The sequence below is a fragment of the Aricia agestis genome, chromosome 12 (assembly GCF_905147365.1).
Source record: "Aricia agestis chromosome 12, ilAriAges1.1, whole genome shotgun sequence".
Taxonomy (NCBI): domain Eukaryota; kingdom Metazoa; phylum Arthropoda; class Insecta; order Lepidoptera; family Lycaenidae; genus Aricia; species Aricia agestis.
In genome coordinates, this window is record NC_056417.1 from 6060619 (window position 1) to 6078238 (window position 17620).

General features: G+C 36.2%; 2 protein-coding genes across 9 annotated transcripts in view; one reads left to right on the forward strand and one right to left on the reverse strand.

Annotated features, from left to right (window-relative positions):
• Window positions 1-4606, forward strand: part of LOC121732810 (G protein-activated inward rectifier potassium channel 3-like) — a 69624-nt gene extending 65018 nt beyond the window's left edge. For all 5 annotated transcript variants that reach the window (XM_042122795.1, XM_042122796.1, XM_042122794.1 and 2 more), the window contains 4 exons: window positions 268-392; window positions 2635-2740; window positions 3453-3849; window positions 4337-4606. In XM_042122795.1, coding sequence (XP_041978729.1) covers window positions 268-392; window positions 2635-2740; window positions 3453-3849; window positions 4337-4412 — 704 coding nt within the window. In that variant the 3' untranslated portion in view covers window positions 4413-4606. The remainder of the gene's footprint in view (window positions 1-267; window positions 393-2634; window positions 2741-3452; window positions 3850-4336) is intronic.
• A 3675-nt stretch (window positions 4607-8281) lies between these two features.
• LOC121732811 (G protein-activated inward rectifier potassium channel 3-like) overlaps window positions 8282-17620 on the reverse strand; it is a 33504-nt gene continuing 24165 nt past the window's right edge. For 2 of the 4 annotated variants that reach the window (XM_042122800.1, XM_042122802.1), the window contains one exon: window positions 13717-14926. In XM_042122800.1, the coding sequence (XP_041978734.1) occupies window positions 14799-14926 (128 nt within the window). In that variant the 3' untranslated portion in view covers window positions 13717-14798. Of the gene's footprint in view, window positions 8534-13716; window positions 14927-17620 lie in introns of those variants that run through there. The other 2 variants (XM_042122799.1, XM_042122801.1) reach the window with 2 other exon arrangements.

Below are 17620 nucleotides of genomic sequence, written 5' to 3' on the forward strand. Positions count from 1 at the left end.
GGACAGAACTCTAAGCTTTGTACACACAGTGTTCTTATTACCCGACTGCTTCGAAAGGAGGGTTATTTCCTAAATCGTGTTTTTAGTACAAGCACAGATCTAGAGCCTTTTTTACATCTTTTTTCATGCTTCAGCAATTTACTCTTATCAGCGAACAATAAAATTCTGCATAAAAAAATTGAAATGGAAATTAAACTACCTATTGCATAGGCCATAGTGTATAAAAAATATAAGTTTTTTTTTAAATAAAGAACAATGTAATTTCAGAGGGTGTTATTGAATCTACGGGTATGACGACCCAGGCCCGCAGCAGTTACCTACCGTCGGAAATTCTTTGGGGACACCGCTTCGAAACCATGGTGTCATTCAGAAAAGAGACCGGGGAATATGAGGTTTGTACTTTTTGATTTTTATTTACTACTCTGCCGAGTCTGCCTGAAAATTTATAAAAATAAAATAATGTTTTATTCAAAGTGGGTATCAAAGTACGAGCGTCGAAACTATGGTTCGGGAACTAGTCCGGAGAGAAGAAACGGCGTTAAAAACTAGCTAATCGTTATTTTTTCTTAAATATCTCTAAAATAAGAAGGCTGTTAAGGCCCCATTTTTTAGGCAGGCTGAACTATTCGGTCGAACTGATCGCAGGCATCTCATCTCACTTAAGTGCATTCCCGTATGCACGAGTCTGGTAGGTCGACACTATCAGTCCGATAACATCGATGATCGATCGACCTCCCTACATCCAAAGATATTATAGACATTCATGGCGAAAGTTTACCTACTGCAGACACGACAGTCAAATTACTATTGCTCTTTAAAATATAATTTATGAGGATTCACATAGTATAACTTGTATTTAGACGAAAGGCAGACAATTTCATTACTGAGCAATGTGAAGAATAGACAGACAGGCGCCGAATAAAATGTATCGACATGTCGAGACATTTTATTCGACGCCTGTCTGTCTAGTAAGAAAGGCTATCAAATAACCGCCCTGATCGTCACTCGTACTTGATACATTGACTTCATCTTTGGTGTACATCAAGGCACTTCTAATCTCCCCTTGCTTTTAATGTTTTTTCTGTGGGCAATTTTACCTGTCGTAAATAATAATTTTAAATATAATTTTCCTTAGTTTTTCCTTCTTTTCTTATGAAAAACAATGAAAAATAAGCAGTCATGCAACATTTTAGCTCATGTTGTTTTACAACTCATAACTCGAAACCATAAATATTTATTTCTTACAATAATGAACACTAAAATTGTGCTAAAACGTTTTAATGCGTTCTAGCTCGTTCAAATATTGTTTAAGAGTGTTCTATGTATAATAATCATTATTAAACTTATTAGCTTTGGTAGGAAGTTAAATAATGAGTATTACTCGTAAAGTCTTATTTTTAAAGCTTAAAAATTTATCATCCTTCGATTTTGTAGTTTGGTTATTTTGTGTAGGTACCTAGTTATTATATTTTTGTAGATTTGCATAATAGTTTTCAGCGCAAGTTTCAAGCTTACTTTCCTTTTTTGATTAGGTTTCTTTTCATTTTCCTTCCATTGATAGTTACTTACACTTCAACAATCGTTTGCAAATAATTCTGCAACAAACTATGATGTATTTAAACAATCGTTAACGCATAAAGTGCACAAAACACACGACAAGATTTATGTGAAGTCGTAGAAAAAGTCGTTTTATATAAACACAAGGAAAAATCCACAATAACGAGAATTTATGATCTCATCTTGACGAAGTGTTTATCTATTGGTTAATGATACCTTTATGTTTTAGTTGCATAATACAACTGATGTTTATGGTCTTTTCATAAAAAAAATAAGCGAGTAACTTAACAGAGAACTTAGAAGTTACAACTCTTCACATGAATATTCTAAGTCCCGGTTCACACAGCGGAAACCGATACAGTTCAGATGATTCAATGATTATTATTCAGAGCACAGATTAATCAATTATATATATTTTTTTATGAAATAAGGGGGCAAACGAGCAAACGGGTCACCTGATGGAAAGCAACTTCCGTCGCCCATGGACACTCGCAGCATCAGAAGAGCTGCAAGTGCGTTGCCGGCCTTTTAAGAGGGAATAGGGTAATAGGGGAGGGTAGGGAAGGGAAGGGAAGGGAATAGTTGAGGGTAGGGAAGGGAATAGGGTAGGGGTTAGGGGATTGGGCCTCCGGTAAACTCACTCACTCGGCGAAACACAGCGCAAGCGCTGTTTCACGCCGGTTTTCTGTGAGAACGTGGTATTTATCCGGTCGAGCCGGCCCATTCGTGCCGAAGCATGGCTCTCCCACGTATAAAATTTTATTTTGAGATTATTAAATAGCGAGGAAAATGGGAACTTCGCGTTTTGAGAGTTCTAAGTAAGTATAACACAGGCATTCTGTGGCAATTAGCTGCTATGGCCTGTTTTTAGAAACGCATTTATCGTTGTTATGTGATCAAACAATTTAATTTGTAGCTATCCTCACAACCACAGATTTCTAAACATGTACCACGTAGTCACAACTGCATAATTTTTGGCAAACATAATAATATCTAATATTAATAAGATAGTAAAAACTTTGAGGTACATTTGTTTCCGTCTTCACTGAAAGTTGAAACATCAAAATATACTTTCAGGTGGACTACACGAGATTCAACAACACGTATGAAGTGGATACCCCGCTGTGTTCCGCTAAACAGCTGGACGAGTTGAGAGCCACTGTCTCCACCTCACAAAAATTAGGTAAAACATTTTTTTTCTAATTGATAAGATGAAGAGAAATACAAAAAAAAGAAAGTAATTTGGCTTAGCATTCACCACCTAAGAATGGAATGGTCTTTCTATCTGTGTAGAAAAAATACCAAATTTATTACCTTATCTCCAGAAAAATGCATCTACAGCGCAGTACTCATGCTGATAAGTGACAAATATGTATTTAAATATTTAAAAATAGAATGTTGATCTACGAATAGGTTACAAATTTTTATTATTCGTAGATGCTGATTGAAGCATGTTATTTTCAAGAAAATATTTTTGCTACAGACTATCATGATTGTGAAGCCTATACAATATGCATAGGCATTAGGCAATACGCGATCGATGTCGGACATGTCACATGGACTTTTGTCCACACTGCGCCTTTTTCTGTTCGTCAAGGGCATGCATTATAGCGCAGTCAACAGCGAACGTGAGGCATGCCCTCTGACCGTATCCAAAACTTCAAAAATGACAATATTGGCGTTGCGTTCTTTGACGCATTCAATTATTGAATGCGCCAATATGAAATTTGATGACGAAAATTGAAGATAAAAGTACAAAGTGTGGACATAACTATATACGAATATTCTCCTTTTCACCTTCGTAACCGTATAGATTTGTCAATCATTGCTCACTTGGAGAGGGCACTAGCCACTACGTATAATGTATAAATTTTTAATATTGTATTTTTTTTCAGATCGTATGCTAGGAACCATACCAAAAAGCCTATCCAATGACACGCTAGACATGAGTTCGGTAGACTCCATGTCGCTAGATGAGCACATAGAAATTAAGATACCAGAGTCCAGAGCTAGAGAAAACCGGTTAATGGCCCAAACAAACTTCGTACAGCATATTAACGAGAAAGTCAGGAACCCTAGCCAAATGTACTTAGCGGTGGACAAAGGGGAACTACCTAAAAACAACACATCGCTCTGTCTCGCCGAAAAGCATGACGCTAGAGAGGGACACGGACATATTCATAGAAGTCACAGCCATGCCAGCATGAAGAGGGTCCACGGGCTGACACCCAACGGCGTCGGCCACATGAACGGCCACCATGACCACCATAAAGTACAAAATCATATTAAAAAGTAAGTAACGATCACCCTTTCTTCTTCTGAAATACTCGATTACCCTTGCTGTGACGTTATTATAAAATTTTCATAGGTACATTCTTATTTTCCTGTTCTGAGGGTACATTGCAGGCCTACGTAATTTGTCCAGATTATATAAATAGGGATATCATGAATGAGATTAGAATGACATACCGACCAAGTAATCGCCATTTGCCTTTAAATCGATTTTTCTGGGTGTTTATAACCTCATTACCAATTGCAGTCTATGTAATCTACTAGACGCTAGATGGCGTTAAACTTTTTTGGCTTAACGCCATCTAGCGTTATATTTGCGTTATATTTGCCTCTTTTAATTTTAAATCACTTTAATAGACACGCTTAATTTAAAATACAAAATATATGTTACATTTGAGTTATTTACTCCAGTATAACACTATGTTCCTGTACTTCTTCCATTTTATATCACTTTCTTTTTTAATTTACATACTTTTTTTTCTTCAAGGTCCCCCAGCGATCTGCAGCTGATCGAGAAGCCGGTTATCCCGATCCTGGTAACATCCCCCGAGGAGCCCGCCTGACAGCCGCTGCGACGACTCAACCCGCCGCCGCCGGCGCGAATTAACAAGACCACGCACGTCAGGTTCACGGGCATTGAGAATGTCGTCGAAGTAGATCGTTTGCAAATACCGATGCTGTGATGTGCTACACGATTTGAATAATTTCGAATGTTAAAAGTTTAAAAAAGGAATGTGTCAAGTAAATTGTTTTTTTTATTCCATGCTGGCATGTGGTGTAGAGTTCGACAAGGCTGTTTATGAACGTGGCGAGAAAAGGTTCTAGCGCTTCTATCATACAAAAACGTCATTTTTGACAGTTCTCCTTTACCAGCAGCGCACATTGACTGACATTGACACATTCAATTAAAGCCTTGTCGAACTGTACACGATTCGAGATTTGAATATTTAAAAAAGTAATTCTTTTAATTGCAAAATACAGGATTAGGCTGATACTTTAGCGTATAGTGACAATTAGTACGAATCATTTTTGCACCCGGTAATTCTTCGGTCATATGCAAAATCATTCGTACTGATTTTGATCATGCGTAAAATATCCTTGTAGACTTATAACTATTTTTTCTTTGCTATTGCTAAATGTCAGCAACCTGTCTTTAATTCACTATACTAAATTGCTGTAACAAACTAAGTTGTACCACTGTTTGAACTTAGATATAACATGACGTTAGAAACAACAGCAGGCCAAGTAAATATGTGCATTTAAGTATATGAAATCAGTATTACTTAGCTTAGTAGAATTCGTTTCTTAAATTCTTTAATTTTTCCAACATATTAATGGCCTCAAACGTTACTAATCGTTACAATTATATTTTTCCTATAATCTCTTTTGCTTAAAACGATCTATTTCAACATGAAAGGTAAGACAGGGTTGTATTTAGACCAAGTATTTATTTAGCTTGTAGTAGGAAAATTAGCTTGGGGCTTCGACAATGCTTCCTAGGGTGTTCGCCCCAAATAGTTGTAAGTTGAGATGTACCAGATGAATTAAAACATTGCGGATAGTAAAACTATCGCAATTATTCCAAACCTGTGTGCCAAATATCTTCATCAAAATGGAGTCTAAAGATGTTAGTAATTTATTAAGTAGATCTACCGTACTCATAAATGAATATGATTATTCCAAGATGGCCCCTGAAGATTGAAAGTGTAAGTTGATCAAGTCTGGTCTAAAAGGCCCAGGCGTGTATTTTGGTGTTGAGAATTTGTGGAAATAAAATTCATATGAAGTACTTGCTATCTGCGAAGAAATATCTTAGCTATATTATTATAGTGCAAAGAATTGTTAAACAATTACGCTTTTAAGATTCAACAAAGATGTGTGATATAGGTATATTATGCGTAGTCAAATTATGTACTTAATTTTGGTCATATTTATTGTAGTAGGTATATAATATTTTTGTTACTATTATATTTATAGAATAGTTTTAGTGTTAGATTAATAATAATTGTCTAATGCTTGCTAGATTTAGATACAATTTCAGTCAAATATATCGTACATTTTGACTTTGGACCTTGAATATGGCTAAAACAAACCAGGACCTACCTACTGTGTAGCCTGTAGGTATTATTTTTTTATAAAATTGCGTTTGGGGTTGTGTCTGTTCCTGTGATACAGAGTGACAATCCAGACAAAAATTTATTCAATATATCTGCTTATGAGCTTGCGGTCCTTTTAAATATTGTATCATTACAGAATTCAGATCATAAAAAAAACTACAGACAAAGTTTACGAACAATAAAGTGACGAGCTCTAGTTTTTCATTTATGTGTCAGATAAACTGCGCTACGCCAGTCAACGTGCGATGACAGGAAGTAGCGTAGTTTCATACAGATGTGTGTGTAAGCGCGTGTCAAAGAAGTTGCAGTAAAAATAAAAACCGTGCTTTATCTAGGTTTTTTATTTGATCTGAATTAAATATGACATAAAATACCTATTGTATTTTTACAAACTTATAAGTGCTAGAAGCATTATTGTATTTATTATAATATGGTTTGTCTGCATGACACTATTTAGTTTATTCTTATATTTTGTATTTTTGAATATTGTGTAAAAATCAGGGGCCTTCAGCGATGCTGGCGTCGCAGTGACAAGCTTTTTACCTCCCTCGTTAAAACAATGAATTTAATAAAATATTGTAATTGGTACTGTTCTTTTGAGTTTTATTTAAGCAATAATCTGGGCAAGATATTAATTATTTTTTACAAGTTTTATTTAAATACATTCTTATTTTTTTATAATCAGGATTCAGGGCAAAGATATTTTTTTACAATAATCTAATTCCTTCTACCCTTTTTCACGCATTCAAAAAGACTATTCAGCGTATGAGAATGTTCTATAACACTTTTCATTTTTCTAAATGCCTGTACCTGACCAAGCAGTACATACTTTTGCTACTGAATAACAGATGGCGCTGTACTAAGATTATCTTTGGTCTACGTGTGCATAGCTTGCTGCGAGCAATTATTAAGTGAAACAAATATTAACTCCTTAAATAATATTTATTACACTAAGTACTTATCTTAAATAATAATTTTATCACCAATACATGAGTGATAATCATATTGTCTAACTTATTAACAATGATTCATTTACGAAATATTTTATGATAATAATAATATTTAAGATCATTAAAGCCTGTAGCGATTATAAAAATTACAGGCATTTGCAGGGAGTCTATTATGTACATAATACATTATGACTACTATAATAATACTTAATAATATCAACTACAAACCGATGTATTTAATTAAATTTAATAATTGGTAAGTACATAATATTATACTATAAATTTAACAATAATTTATTCATTCTATCTAATTTCAAATGCCGTTAAATTCCATTAGTTACAATAGGACAAGCGGACGAATAGCTATTGCGTTTTTGTCGCGAGCTTTGAGCACGCCGACCGAATCAAGAAATTCTCTAACGAAAACAAACCTAACACATCGTCTAATGTCGTTTCAGTTCGGCAGACTACGCCACGGAGTTTGTATGCGTGTGACTAGACGTATGCGTGTAGACTAGCTATTGCTATGCAATTATTGCATAGCAATAGCTAGTCTATTTTATACGTCTAGTTGCCGTGTGCAACTAGACCAGCCTTTCCCAAAGTGGGCAATAACGCCCCCTTGTGGGCGCTGAAGGTCTACAGAGGGACGGTGTGGGACCCAGAAAAAATGGGGGCGTTGTGTAGACGCTTAGGGGATGATTTGTAATTTCATATCAAATGCATGTATTGTTTTCAATAAAAAATCAAATGCCCCTTTGTTTTTTTGTCGGTCGCGGTCGTTTGCGGCAAGGATCGGAAAGTCTTAAGAGGATACGCCAAGGGCTAGAGAAATAAAGAACAAGTATTTGTAAAATCTATTGCTGTCTCCCTAACCTCAAGCCTCCAGAGCCGCAGAGCGCGATAGAGACAACTACAGCTTGAATTGAAAATTCTGAACAGAAAATCAACGATTCGTTGTCCCCTGATTTCTTCTCCAAAACTTAACCGATTTAAGTAATTTTGTCATTTAAAAATTATCCACATTACACATAATATAATATAACCTCCTCCTTTTTGGAAGTCGGTTAAAAATTAAAGCAAGGCTTTTTTCCTTTGTTTCTTTTTTTTTCCTTTGTTTCTTTTTTTTTGTATGTAGCCAAATTTATTTTCTGGATATTTGAAATTACAGCTGATATAATCTGGCCATTTTTTCGGTTTCTGAACGTTCATATCTTTTATTAATTAAATTTTGAAAAAAAAAGAAAACATACGGACATGCTAATAGTGGCCATAAATACCTATTCAGGTAAAAAAAATACCTGTTACTCTACCGGCATTATCCAGGGAGGAAACAGGGAACGTTTGTATGAAAAAAACGGCCCTAGTGCCCCCTCTTAACAATTAATTAGTGCTAACTTTCATCCTTCTTCTTTTTCTTACTTTTCTTTTCTTCTTCCTCGCTGGATGATGAGTGGCACTCTGCGCTGTTGAAGTAATCTGAGGGGTACTTGACGATGGAAGGCCGATGGGAGTAGCTCGCTCGCCTGATGGCGTCCACCACTAGCCTATCAGCTATGCCACGGAGAGGAGTCTCCTCAAGAAGCTCAGGTATTGCGGAGCCGATGCGGAGGAAACCTGAAAAGTTTATGTTAAAAGGTTAAAGGTTTGTATAATTTTAAGTAGTCGTTCAGCCTCAACTTCGAATAAATGGAGTTAGAATTATTTATGGGCGCAAAATGAAATTCAGTAGGATCGCTCGACGCAACTTGAAAGGCGCAAAATCTAATCCCGTAGGAACAGGACATTTTCATTGATTAGATGCATCACTGTATGGCAAAAGCACAATGCTCCTTATCTACATGAGTAGAAAAACAAAGCGTTGGTATTGCCTATATTCGTTAAAATTTAATATTTTTAGAAGTCTACACTCCAGAGCAGTATTTCCCAAAGTGGGCGATAATGCCCCCTTGTGGGCGCTGAAAGTCTTAAGGGGGGCGTGGGACACAGAAAAAAATGGGGGCGTTATGGCTGGGGGGGGGTGATTTATTTTATCTGGATGCATTTTAAATTGAAACAACGGGGGCGCTAGAACATAACTAGTTCCCAAAGTGGGCAGTAGACAAAATAAGTTTGGAAACCGCTGCTCTAGAGTCTAGACCTTAGTTTAATGACCATTGGGCTCTATTTATAGTAATAGATTTATTTATTCACACTTTATACAACTTACATAGGCGGGCTTAATGCCTTGTGGCATTCTCTACCAACTAACTTTAGGGTGATACCAGAGTAGACAGAATGATAGAGTATGCCGACTTAGAACTGATGTTGAAATTTTTCAATTTGACGTATTATGACGAAAATCGTCGCTAGGGACTAGGGTTGTTAACTTGTTACCTACGAATTTAAAAATATGACATATTCGATGGACGTGTTCCTCTTTGGTCGTATTGTTGTTTGTGTTTTGGCACATGCGATTAAAATTGTCATTGTTGTTATATCAGCCAGCGCGAGACACATTCCGTTCATAATCCTAGTGAAACCCGACGAATTTGACAAATATTGAAACCTGTCCGCTTCTTTGCAGTCGAACTACTGGTAGTTATGTCTATTGTGGTGATACTGAGAATGTATATAATACAGGCGCATTCTTTGTAATACAGGGTGTTACAAAACTAAGTGATAATACTTTAGGGTTTTTACGGGTCCCCTGTATAGAGTTCGCTGTGGAAGTAGCAGCGCTGAAAGAGTAACTTTTTTTTCATCTCTGTATGGAAAAATTCACGAGTCACGATGCGCGGGCGCTTGCCCAAACAAATCACAAAAAGATTTTGGTCTTTCAGCGCTGCTACTTTCACAGTGAACTCTATATTAGGAACACATACACACCATATCGACCTATTATCACTTAGTTTGGTTGCACCTTGTATACTTTATTCCTTCATATTAAGTATGCTGATATACCTAATAATTATTATTATGTCATAGCTGATAGCTCTGCATTTGTATTTTTTCGGGTTCCGTAAACATAGGGTAAAAACGGGACCCCAATACTGAGACTTCGATGTCTGTCCGTCTGTCTCAAGGCTGTATCTCAAGAACCGCTATAGCTAGAGTTCTGAAATTTTTACAGATTGTGTATATCTGTTGCCGCTATAACAACAAATACTAATAACAAAATAAATTTATAAATATTTAAGGAGGCTCCCATACAACAAACGTGATTTTGCTCGTAATCAGTAATGATTAAAGGTAGGCACTTTGAATTCTCACAAAATTCCTAATTATATTTATTTTTATAATTAATAATTAAATTTAATTAAAATAAAATAAACATTTAAGGGCCATATAAAAAAACACATTTTTTTCCCACTTTTGCTCTATAACGGTACGGAACCCTTTGTGCGCGAGTCCAACTCGCACTTGGCCGTTTATTTTAAAGTCTCTCCAACACTTTTGATATTCTCCTCTACTTATAATAATTTTAACCTCCGAATATTTTAGGTATCTCTCTTCTTCGCTTTTTTATATAAAATAAGGCGGCAAACAAGCAAACGGGCCACCTGATGGAAAGCAACCAGAACTGCCATCGCCCATGGACACTCGCAACATTAGAAGGGAAAGCTATAAAGGTGCGTTGCCGGCCTTTTATGGGTCAATTCAGACCGCAACGTGACGAGGCGAGTATATAGTATGGATTTGACAGATTTCAATTGCGTGAGACGCCTTAGGAATCTGTCAAATTCATATAAATATAGAAACAATGATATTCTATGTTACTAACGTAACTAGATTGGAAGTTTACGGTAGCAACGCGTTGCCACTTCGAAGATGCCTGCAGGCTTATCTCACATACATAATGACATAACGAATATATGACTTGACATTGTCTTTTGAACAAAAAAGTGGTTACGCATTTCTGAGAATCTTTTGTAAGACATTGCTACTCTAGTATTTTAGAAACTCATTGTATAGAAATGCATCTACGCGTCGCGTCGCGTTGCGGTCTGAATCAACCCTAAGGGTCAATTCAGACCGCAACGCGACGCGTAGATGCATTTATAAATTAGTATGGATTTGACAGATTCGCAAGACGTCTGACGCTGACGACATCTGTCAAATCCATACAAATTTAGGTCGCATCGCGTCGCGCCTCGCCTCGTCACGTTGCGGTCAGGGCCCGTACCACGAAACGGTTTGGAGACTCAAACAATCGTACGAGAATGTTGCGTCCTACTCTAACAAACGTGTAATGACGTTGTTAGAGCAGGACGCGGCATTCTCGTCCGATTGTTTGAGCCTCAAAACGTTTTGTAGTAGGCCTACTGAATCGATCTTAGAGGAAATACGCTCTCATCTTGAAAGTTTGCAGCCTGCCTAGCTACGCCAACGAGAAAACAGAAAACATGTAGAGTGAGATCTCTACATGTTTTCTCGATGGTTTATGGTTTGTCTCTTCATCTCTATTGACCCTAGCATGACAAACATTTTTTCTCGCGTAAGTCTATCATCGAAATAAGACATTTTTATAGAGTTTTGTCGAGACAATGTCGAGATTTTGACATTATGGGACGAGTAGTTTTTAATTATCTCAAGAGTGAGCGTATCTCGTTGGCGTATGCTAGGCAGGCTGGTCGTACTCGTCCGGCTCGCGACAGTTGCAGAAAGATACGCGAAAACGTTTACTTACTTTTTGTAATCTGTAATACTTACTTACTCCGGACGACAAGTGGCGATAAATGTTACTTAACTGCGCACACGACGATTGTGTTTCAGCGTATCGACACGTTCACATCCACCACCAAGCGGTTACAATGACAGACAAACACATCAAGATAACGAGGAAAGTCTCTGAGGCTGGCCGCATACACACGTTTTCCGTACCTATTCGTTTTCCTAATGTGGAATTACGATTTGGGATTCCGTGAGACTAGCGTTTTTAATCATGCGCGCCGAACGCGCCGCTTTGCACTTGAAATGTACGTGCGGAATTCGTTCCGTTCGGAAAAAAGCAAACGTGTGCGCCAGTTAATGCATTTTCTACCGATTAGATACGTATGCAGATTTCCGAATACGAATTCGAAAATCGAATACGGAAAACGTACGTATGCAGCCAGCCTTAATTTACTGTGGGTCATTAGCGTATACTCGTAAATGTTAAAATTAACCAGCGACGCTAATGCTGTGTTCACATTATGCATTAATTAAATTAAGTAAATTATTTTGACATTCGCACTTATGTCTAACTGCAAACTTAGCACTTACAGGTCTATCCCAAATCTGTGTCATACAAAAACTTCTATTTAAACTGATGGTGTCATATTGTGTTTAGTGTGCCTAGAGTTTTTAGGTCGTTTATAGTTAACTTTTAGATCCTACATTTGAACTTTAATTAGTCTTTAATTAGTCTGACACGGACGGAGTTGCGACCACGGAGTCTAAACAAAGAGGAGCTGGCCTAAGCAACTGTGTACTGTGATTCTCAACTAGGTCCTGAATTTTGACTTCTCGTTGTTTTGTTAGTTATAAAAGAACTATTTTATTACTAAAAGATTTATGTTTTATAGAGTGCTTTTATAATTCTGGACGTCACGTTATCGTGGACGCCGGCTTCCACGATAAAACGTTGGGTGTACGTTAAATGCCCTTTTTATTTTACGCACCGTGGACGTTTTGTGCGGTTCAGAAATGTAAGCGATGTGATGTCCTCTAACGTGCACGTTAAAAAGTTATCGTTGACGGAAATTTAAAATCGTCTCCATAATATATTTCCATACATTTTACTTCCCTATGTTATCGTTTTACCGCGGACGTCCACGATATTACCACCACTTCCAAAATTATAAAAGCGCATTAGAAGAGAAGACTGGCTGTTTCTTTCATTTGTTATTTGATAGATAGTAGCTATACGTATGTCAAAGTTTACTACTTAAAAATTATAGACAGATACATCAAACAACGTTTGATGCATAAAATTCTATTGAAAAAATCGTGAAAATGAATGTTAATCTTATAATACTTATAATATTTATTACTTTTTTTTCGTAATTTATTAAAATATTGTTATTATTTGCAAAAAAAACCCACCAAACTGCTAATCTCGCGAGATCTCGAAATTGGCGAGATCTCGCGGTATTGTATTCATAAACTCGCGGGATCTCGCTTGAGTCCCAATCTCGCGAGATTTGCATTCCCTAATTGGTACGGAATAGTATCACATAATATATCAATAATATAAAAAAATATAATTCTAAGTTGTATGAGCAATGAGCCCGAGCGTCATGGATTTTCTCATCTAAAAACTCTAAAAATTAAAAAAAAAACATTAAACTCAAGAGTTTAATTTTTTTTTTAGTTTGTAGAGTTTAAAAAAAAGTTACTGTTTCAGCGATGCTTAAATACTTTCACAATGAACACTATACAGGGGACTCATACACTCCATGAAGTATTATCACTTAGTTTTGATACTTACACCATGCATAAGTTTAGTGATAGATCATTATACTTATCAAAGTTTTTATTGGCAACTGATAAGTATCGCACTTGTATTCGATTTTTGAAATTGAAGTTCTAGTTTTTAAATATTGAAAATTAATCTCTTTGTTAGTCTATAACAAGTTAGTCTATAATTTTTAGATTCAGTAAGCTTCAGCCTTCATTTGCACTGTTCAGGTTACATTAATTAACTATCAGATATACAACTATATATACATATCTGATAGTTATATATCTGAATAGTGCAACTATATAGTAAGTATATACTATGTAGATATATATACTGTGCTATCTCTGCACATGAGGTATTAAATCAAACACAAACCAACATATCAACATAAATTATTCATTCAAATATTTACATCGGTACAATAGTGATCTCTATCTTAACAATAACGTAATAAATATGTATATAAAAATATATTAATACTGTTTGTTTGAACCTCACAGGAACATTTCAGGGTATGAGATTCTATGCCGTTCTAGTTTATTTAACAAGAGGGAAATCAGAAGATTTAACATATGCTCTACGTAAAAATTGTAAGAGCGATTTGAAGATCTCTATTTAGTATGAAGAACATTAATTTATCTACCCTTGCATGAGACTGAATAAGATTTTACTTAAAATATTATGTATATTTAGACCAGTATTCATCACGATTAGGTACATGTAAATAGGAGACATTGATAAATTTTTACAAAAATATTGACATTTATAATAATGCTTGAGATATCCAATTTTCACAATTTATAACATTAGAAGCCTAGAAAACTATTAATCCTGAATTCATTATACAATTATTATTAAAGCATAATATATTTGCTTTGAATTCTTGAGATGAGAACACGCTGTTTCCTCTATCAATTTTCCACAACATCGGAAAAATCCGGAAAAAACTGATCAGGAAACGTGTTAACGTAAGTGTTCCCATTAAAAAGAGTCAAAAATTATTCATACTCAACACAACCACAAAGGAAGACTGTTCTTAGTACTAACATACTAACAATATGTAATTATTAAAACGAGGTGACTAGTGATACAATATGTACTATGTAATATGAGCAATGAAAGATCAATACATAAGCCTTTGTTTACTGACATTTTATTTGTAACACGTCATAACACTAATTAACATTAAATAGATCTTACAGGAATTGTATTTTTGTAAGCTTTGACGAACATAACAAAAAATGATTTATAATAATGAGATAACAGCCATCTATTCGACTCCACAATAATAAATCGTAAAAAAATATCCATAATCCAACAAAAAAAATATAGAGATTCAAAATATTCTATTTTTGACAGAAACGACCGTTACCTGTCCAAATTCAAATTTATTCTTGTTGTGTCAAACAGCTGCTTCCGGTTAAATTTCGAACGTTCCAGATTTTTTTTCTTAACAGGCTAAAGTGTGACGGTAAAGTCGCCGTTTCTCTGCTCGGCCTTGAGCGCGGGTGTGGCGGGTGTGGTGGGGGGTGCGGGGCTGTCTGCTGCGCGGGGGGGCGGCTTCAGCACCAAGTGCTCTGTGCTCTCTGTGGTGACACCAACACAATAATATATTACAAACATCATGATCTATAATGTACCATCGAGGAAACTGATTCCTAGGCAGTTGACAGACCAACGCACGTCATTTGATCGGATCATGTCAATTTTATGTCAGCGTAAGGACACATCTGCCAAACGTACGGCGCCGAAAGTTCCGCCGACGGAAGGCGCGTTAACTGAACGCAGCGTAATTTACGCTGATGTGTCATAGAGAACTTGAAATACATTGCGAGCTTATTGAGGCGAACGTTCGGTCCGAACGTTCTGCAGATGTATCGCGACACTTTTGTGATCTGCCGGCTGGGTTTGACGTAACGCGATCGAACTATGTAGGCCCCCCATCTGCCTAGGAATCAACTTCTGATAGTTCCAACCAAGAAGGAACGATGGCGGACCTACGTTATTTGGTCACATTATGTCAAACCCAGCCGCCAAATTACAACTAATATTGGGTTGGCATTATCCGACCAAGTGACTGATAATCTGCCATCTGCCTTTGTTTACGTTGGCGGTTGGGAAATGCTTGATGCATTCCCTACAGCCTGGGGGCCACCTGGATGTGAATATGAATCAATTTCTCCTTGGGTACAATATGTTACTAACGATAAAATTTATTTACATTTTGAGCGAACTTTTACAGCCGCATTCAGAGACCTTAACCGCTTACGGGGTAATTTAGACATTTTGATACAAGATTATTTTTATAAAAAAGGGTGCAAACGAGCAAACGGTCACCGGATGGAAAGCGACTACCGTCACCCAAGGACACTCGCAACATTAGAAGAGCTGCAGGTGCGTTGCCGGCCTTTTCTTTAAGGTTTGCAAGTCATATTGATCGATAAATTTTCTGGAAAAGTTTTCGGTAATCACTAAATAGCCTCTGAGTGCGGACGCTAATACAAACTGCAGTTGAACGACAACATTTAGATAATACTAATTAAAACACTGTAACAATACCTATATTAAAATAATAATAATAATACTTACAAGTTGCATAATTATTAATAACTACTGAATACATAAAGCTATATGACTGAATTGTAGATCTCTTTACAAAGAAGACTATTGCAAAGTTAACCGTCCCAAAAACTTCAAAGTTAATTGATTTATTGCCTTAAAACCAGGCTCAGGTTTTGGCTTAGAGATAGTGTAGCGTCATCCGTCATACAACCTTAGGCATTTGCTGTCCAAATAGGGATTATGATAAAAGGCGCATTTTATCTTTTACACCAAAATTTTGCTTACAAACACGCTTTAATCATGTTATAAACACTTTTATATAATCCGTTAACGAAAATTTCTTTCTATATAAAAATTAAAACCAAGTCTTCCATATTTAGAATGGAAAAGACCAAAGGAAACAAATTAAATATTAAATTAATACTTTAGTTGAATACCAATCTAATATTGCAATTAAAGTTAAAATACGCCTTTGATTTTTAACTGATAGATTTTAGGGAGCATAGCAATAAATAAGACTTAAAGAATTCTTACATAATAAGATTAGTCGGTACATTTTGTGGTTGTTAGAAGAAACATAATTACAAAGTACAAGTGTAATGTAATTCAGAAACAAGGCATTGTACGTGAAATTATTACACCTAATAGTTTGCACAATTTGCTTGTGGAAAGCGTTAGAAAATTCTTTACATTATGGAATAGGACTATAGTACCAGCACAGACAGTAAACAAAAAGTCCTTTGAAGTTACATCTATTTTTTGTGCCTATTTGAAGCGGAATCAGCGCCCCCAGTGCGGGGGAAGAGAACTAAATCTGACGTAAAAACGACGTTTGAAAGTCGCCATATTGGCGCTGATGGCAGTAGTGGCAGTACTTGGAACTTTCTTGCTTGGAGTTTCTACTACCAATAGCGATTAAGCGGCCATTTGCAAGTTACGTCAGATTTAGTTCTCTTCCCCCGCATTGGGGGCGCTGATTCCGCTTCAAATAGGCACAAAAACAGTTGAGTATCTCATGTCCATGGAGGTCAGTGTCGGATCATTTGCCGTATGTGCTAGTAGTGCCATCTGCTAAGACCTTTGCGTAATATTCCCTATAATGTGCTGATTGGTAATTTGACACAAATAGAAATGTCCATCCTAAATCTATCTAAATTTTCCTTCGTAAGATGCAAGTGAAAGATAATCTTATCTTTTTCTAGCGTTACTTTTCCTTCTTCACATTATAACAAAAATTATCGCATTATCTTGCTCACAATACTCTATTTTAGCCGATAAACAAAATAGAGAATGTGCAAACGATTTATTAACTTTGGCTAATAGAAAATGTAATAGAGAAGATCGTCGTTTTATGAAGTAAAACTCTTTACGCGTTGCTTATTTTTTTGGGTGAGATCATGCGTATTTGTAGGGTTCCGTACCCAAAGGGTAAAAACGGGACCCTATTACTGAGACTTCGATGTCTGTCCGTCTGTCTGTCTGTCTCCAGACTGTGTCTCAAGAACCGCTATAGCTAGACTTCTGAAATTTTCACAGATTGTGTATTTATAATATTGTCGCGTCAATAACAAATACTAAAAACAAAATAAAATTAATATTTAAGGGGGGGCTTCCATAAGACAAACGTGATTTTTCAAGTATTTTTTGCTCGGTATCAATGATGACAACAGATTGGCACCTGCAATGTTCACAAAACACTCAGCTGTATTTAAGCTTTA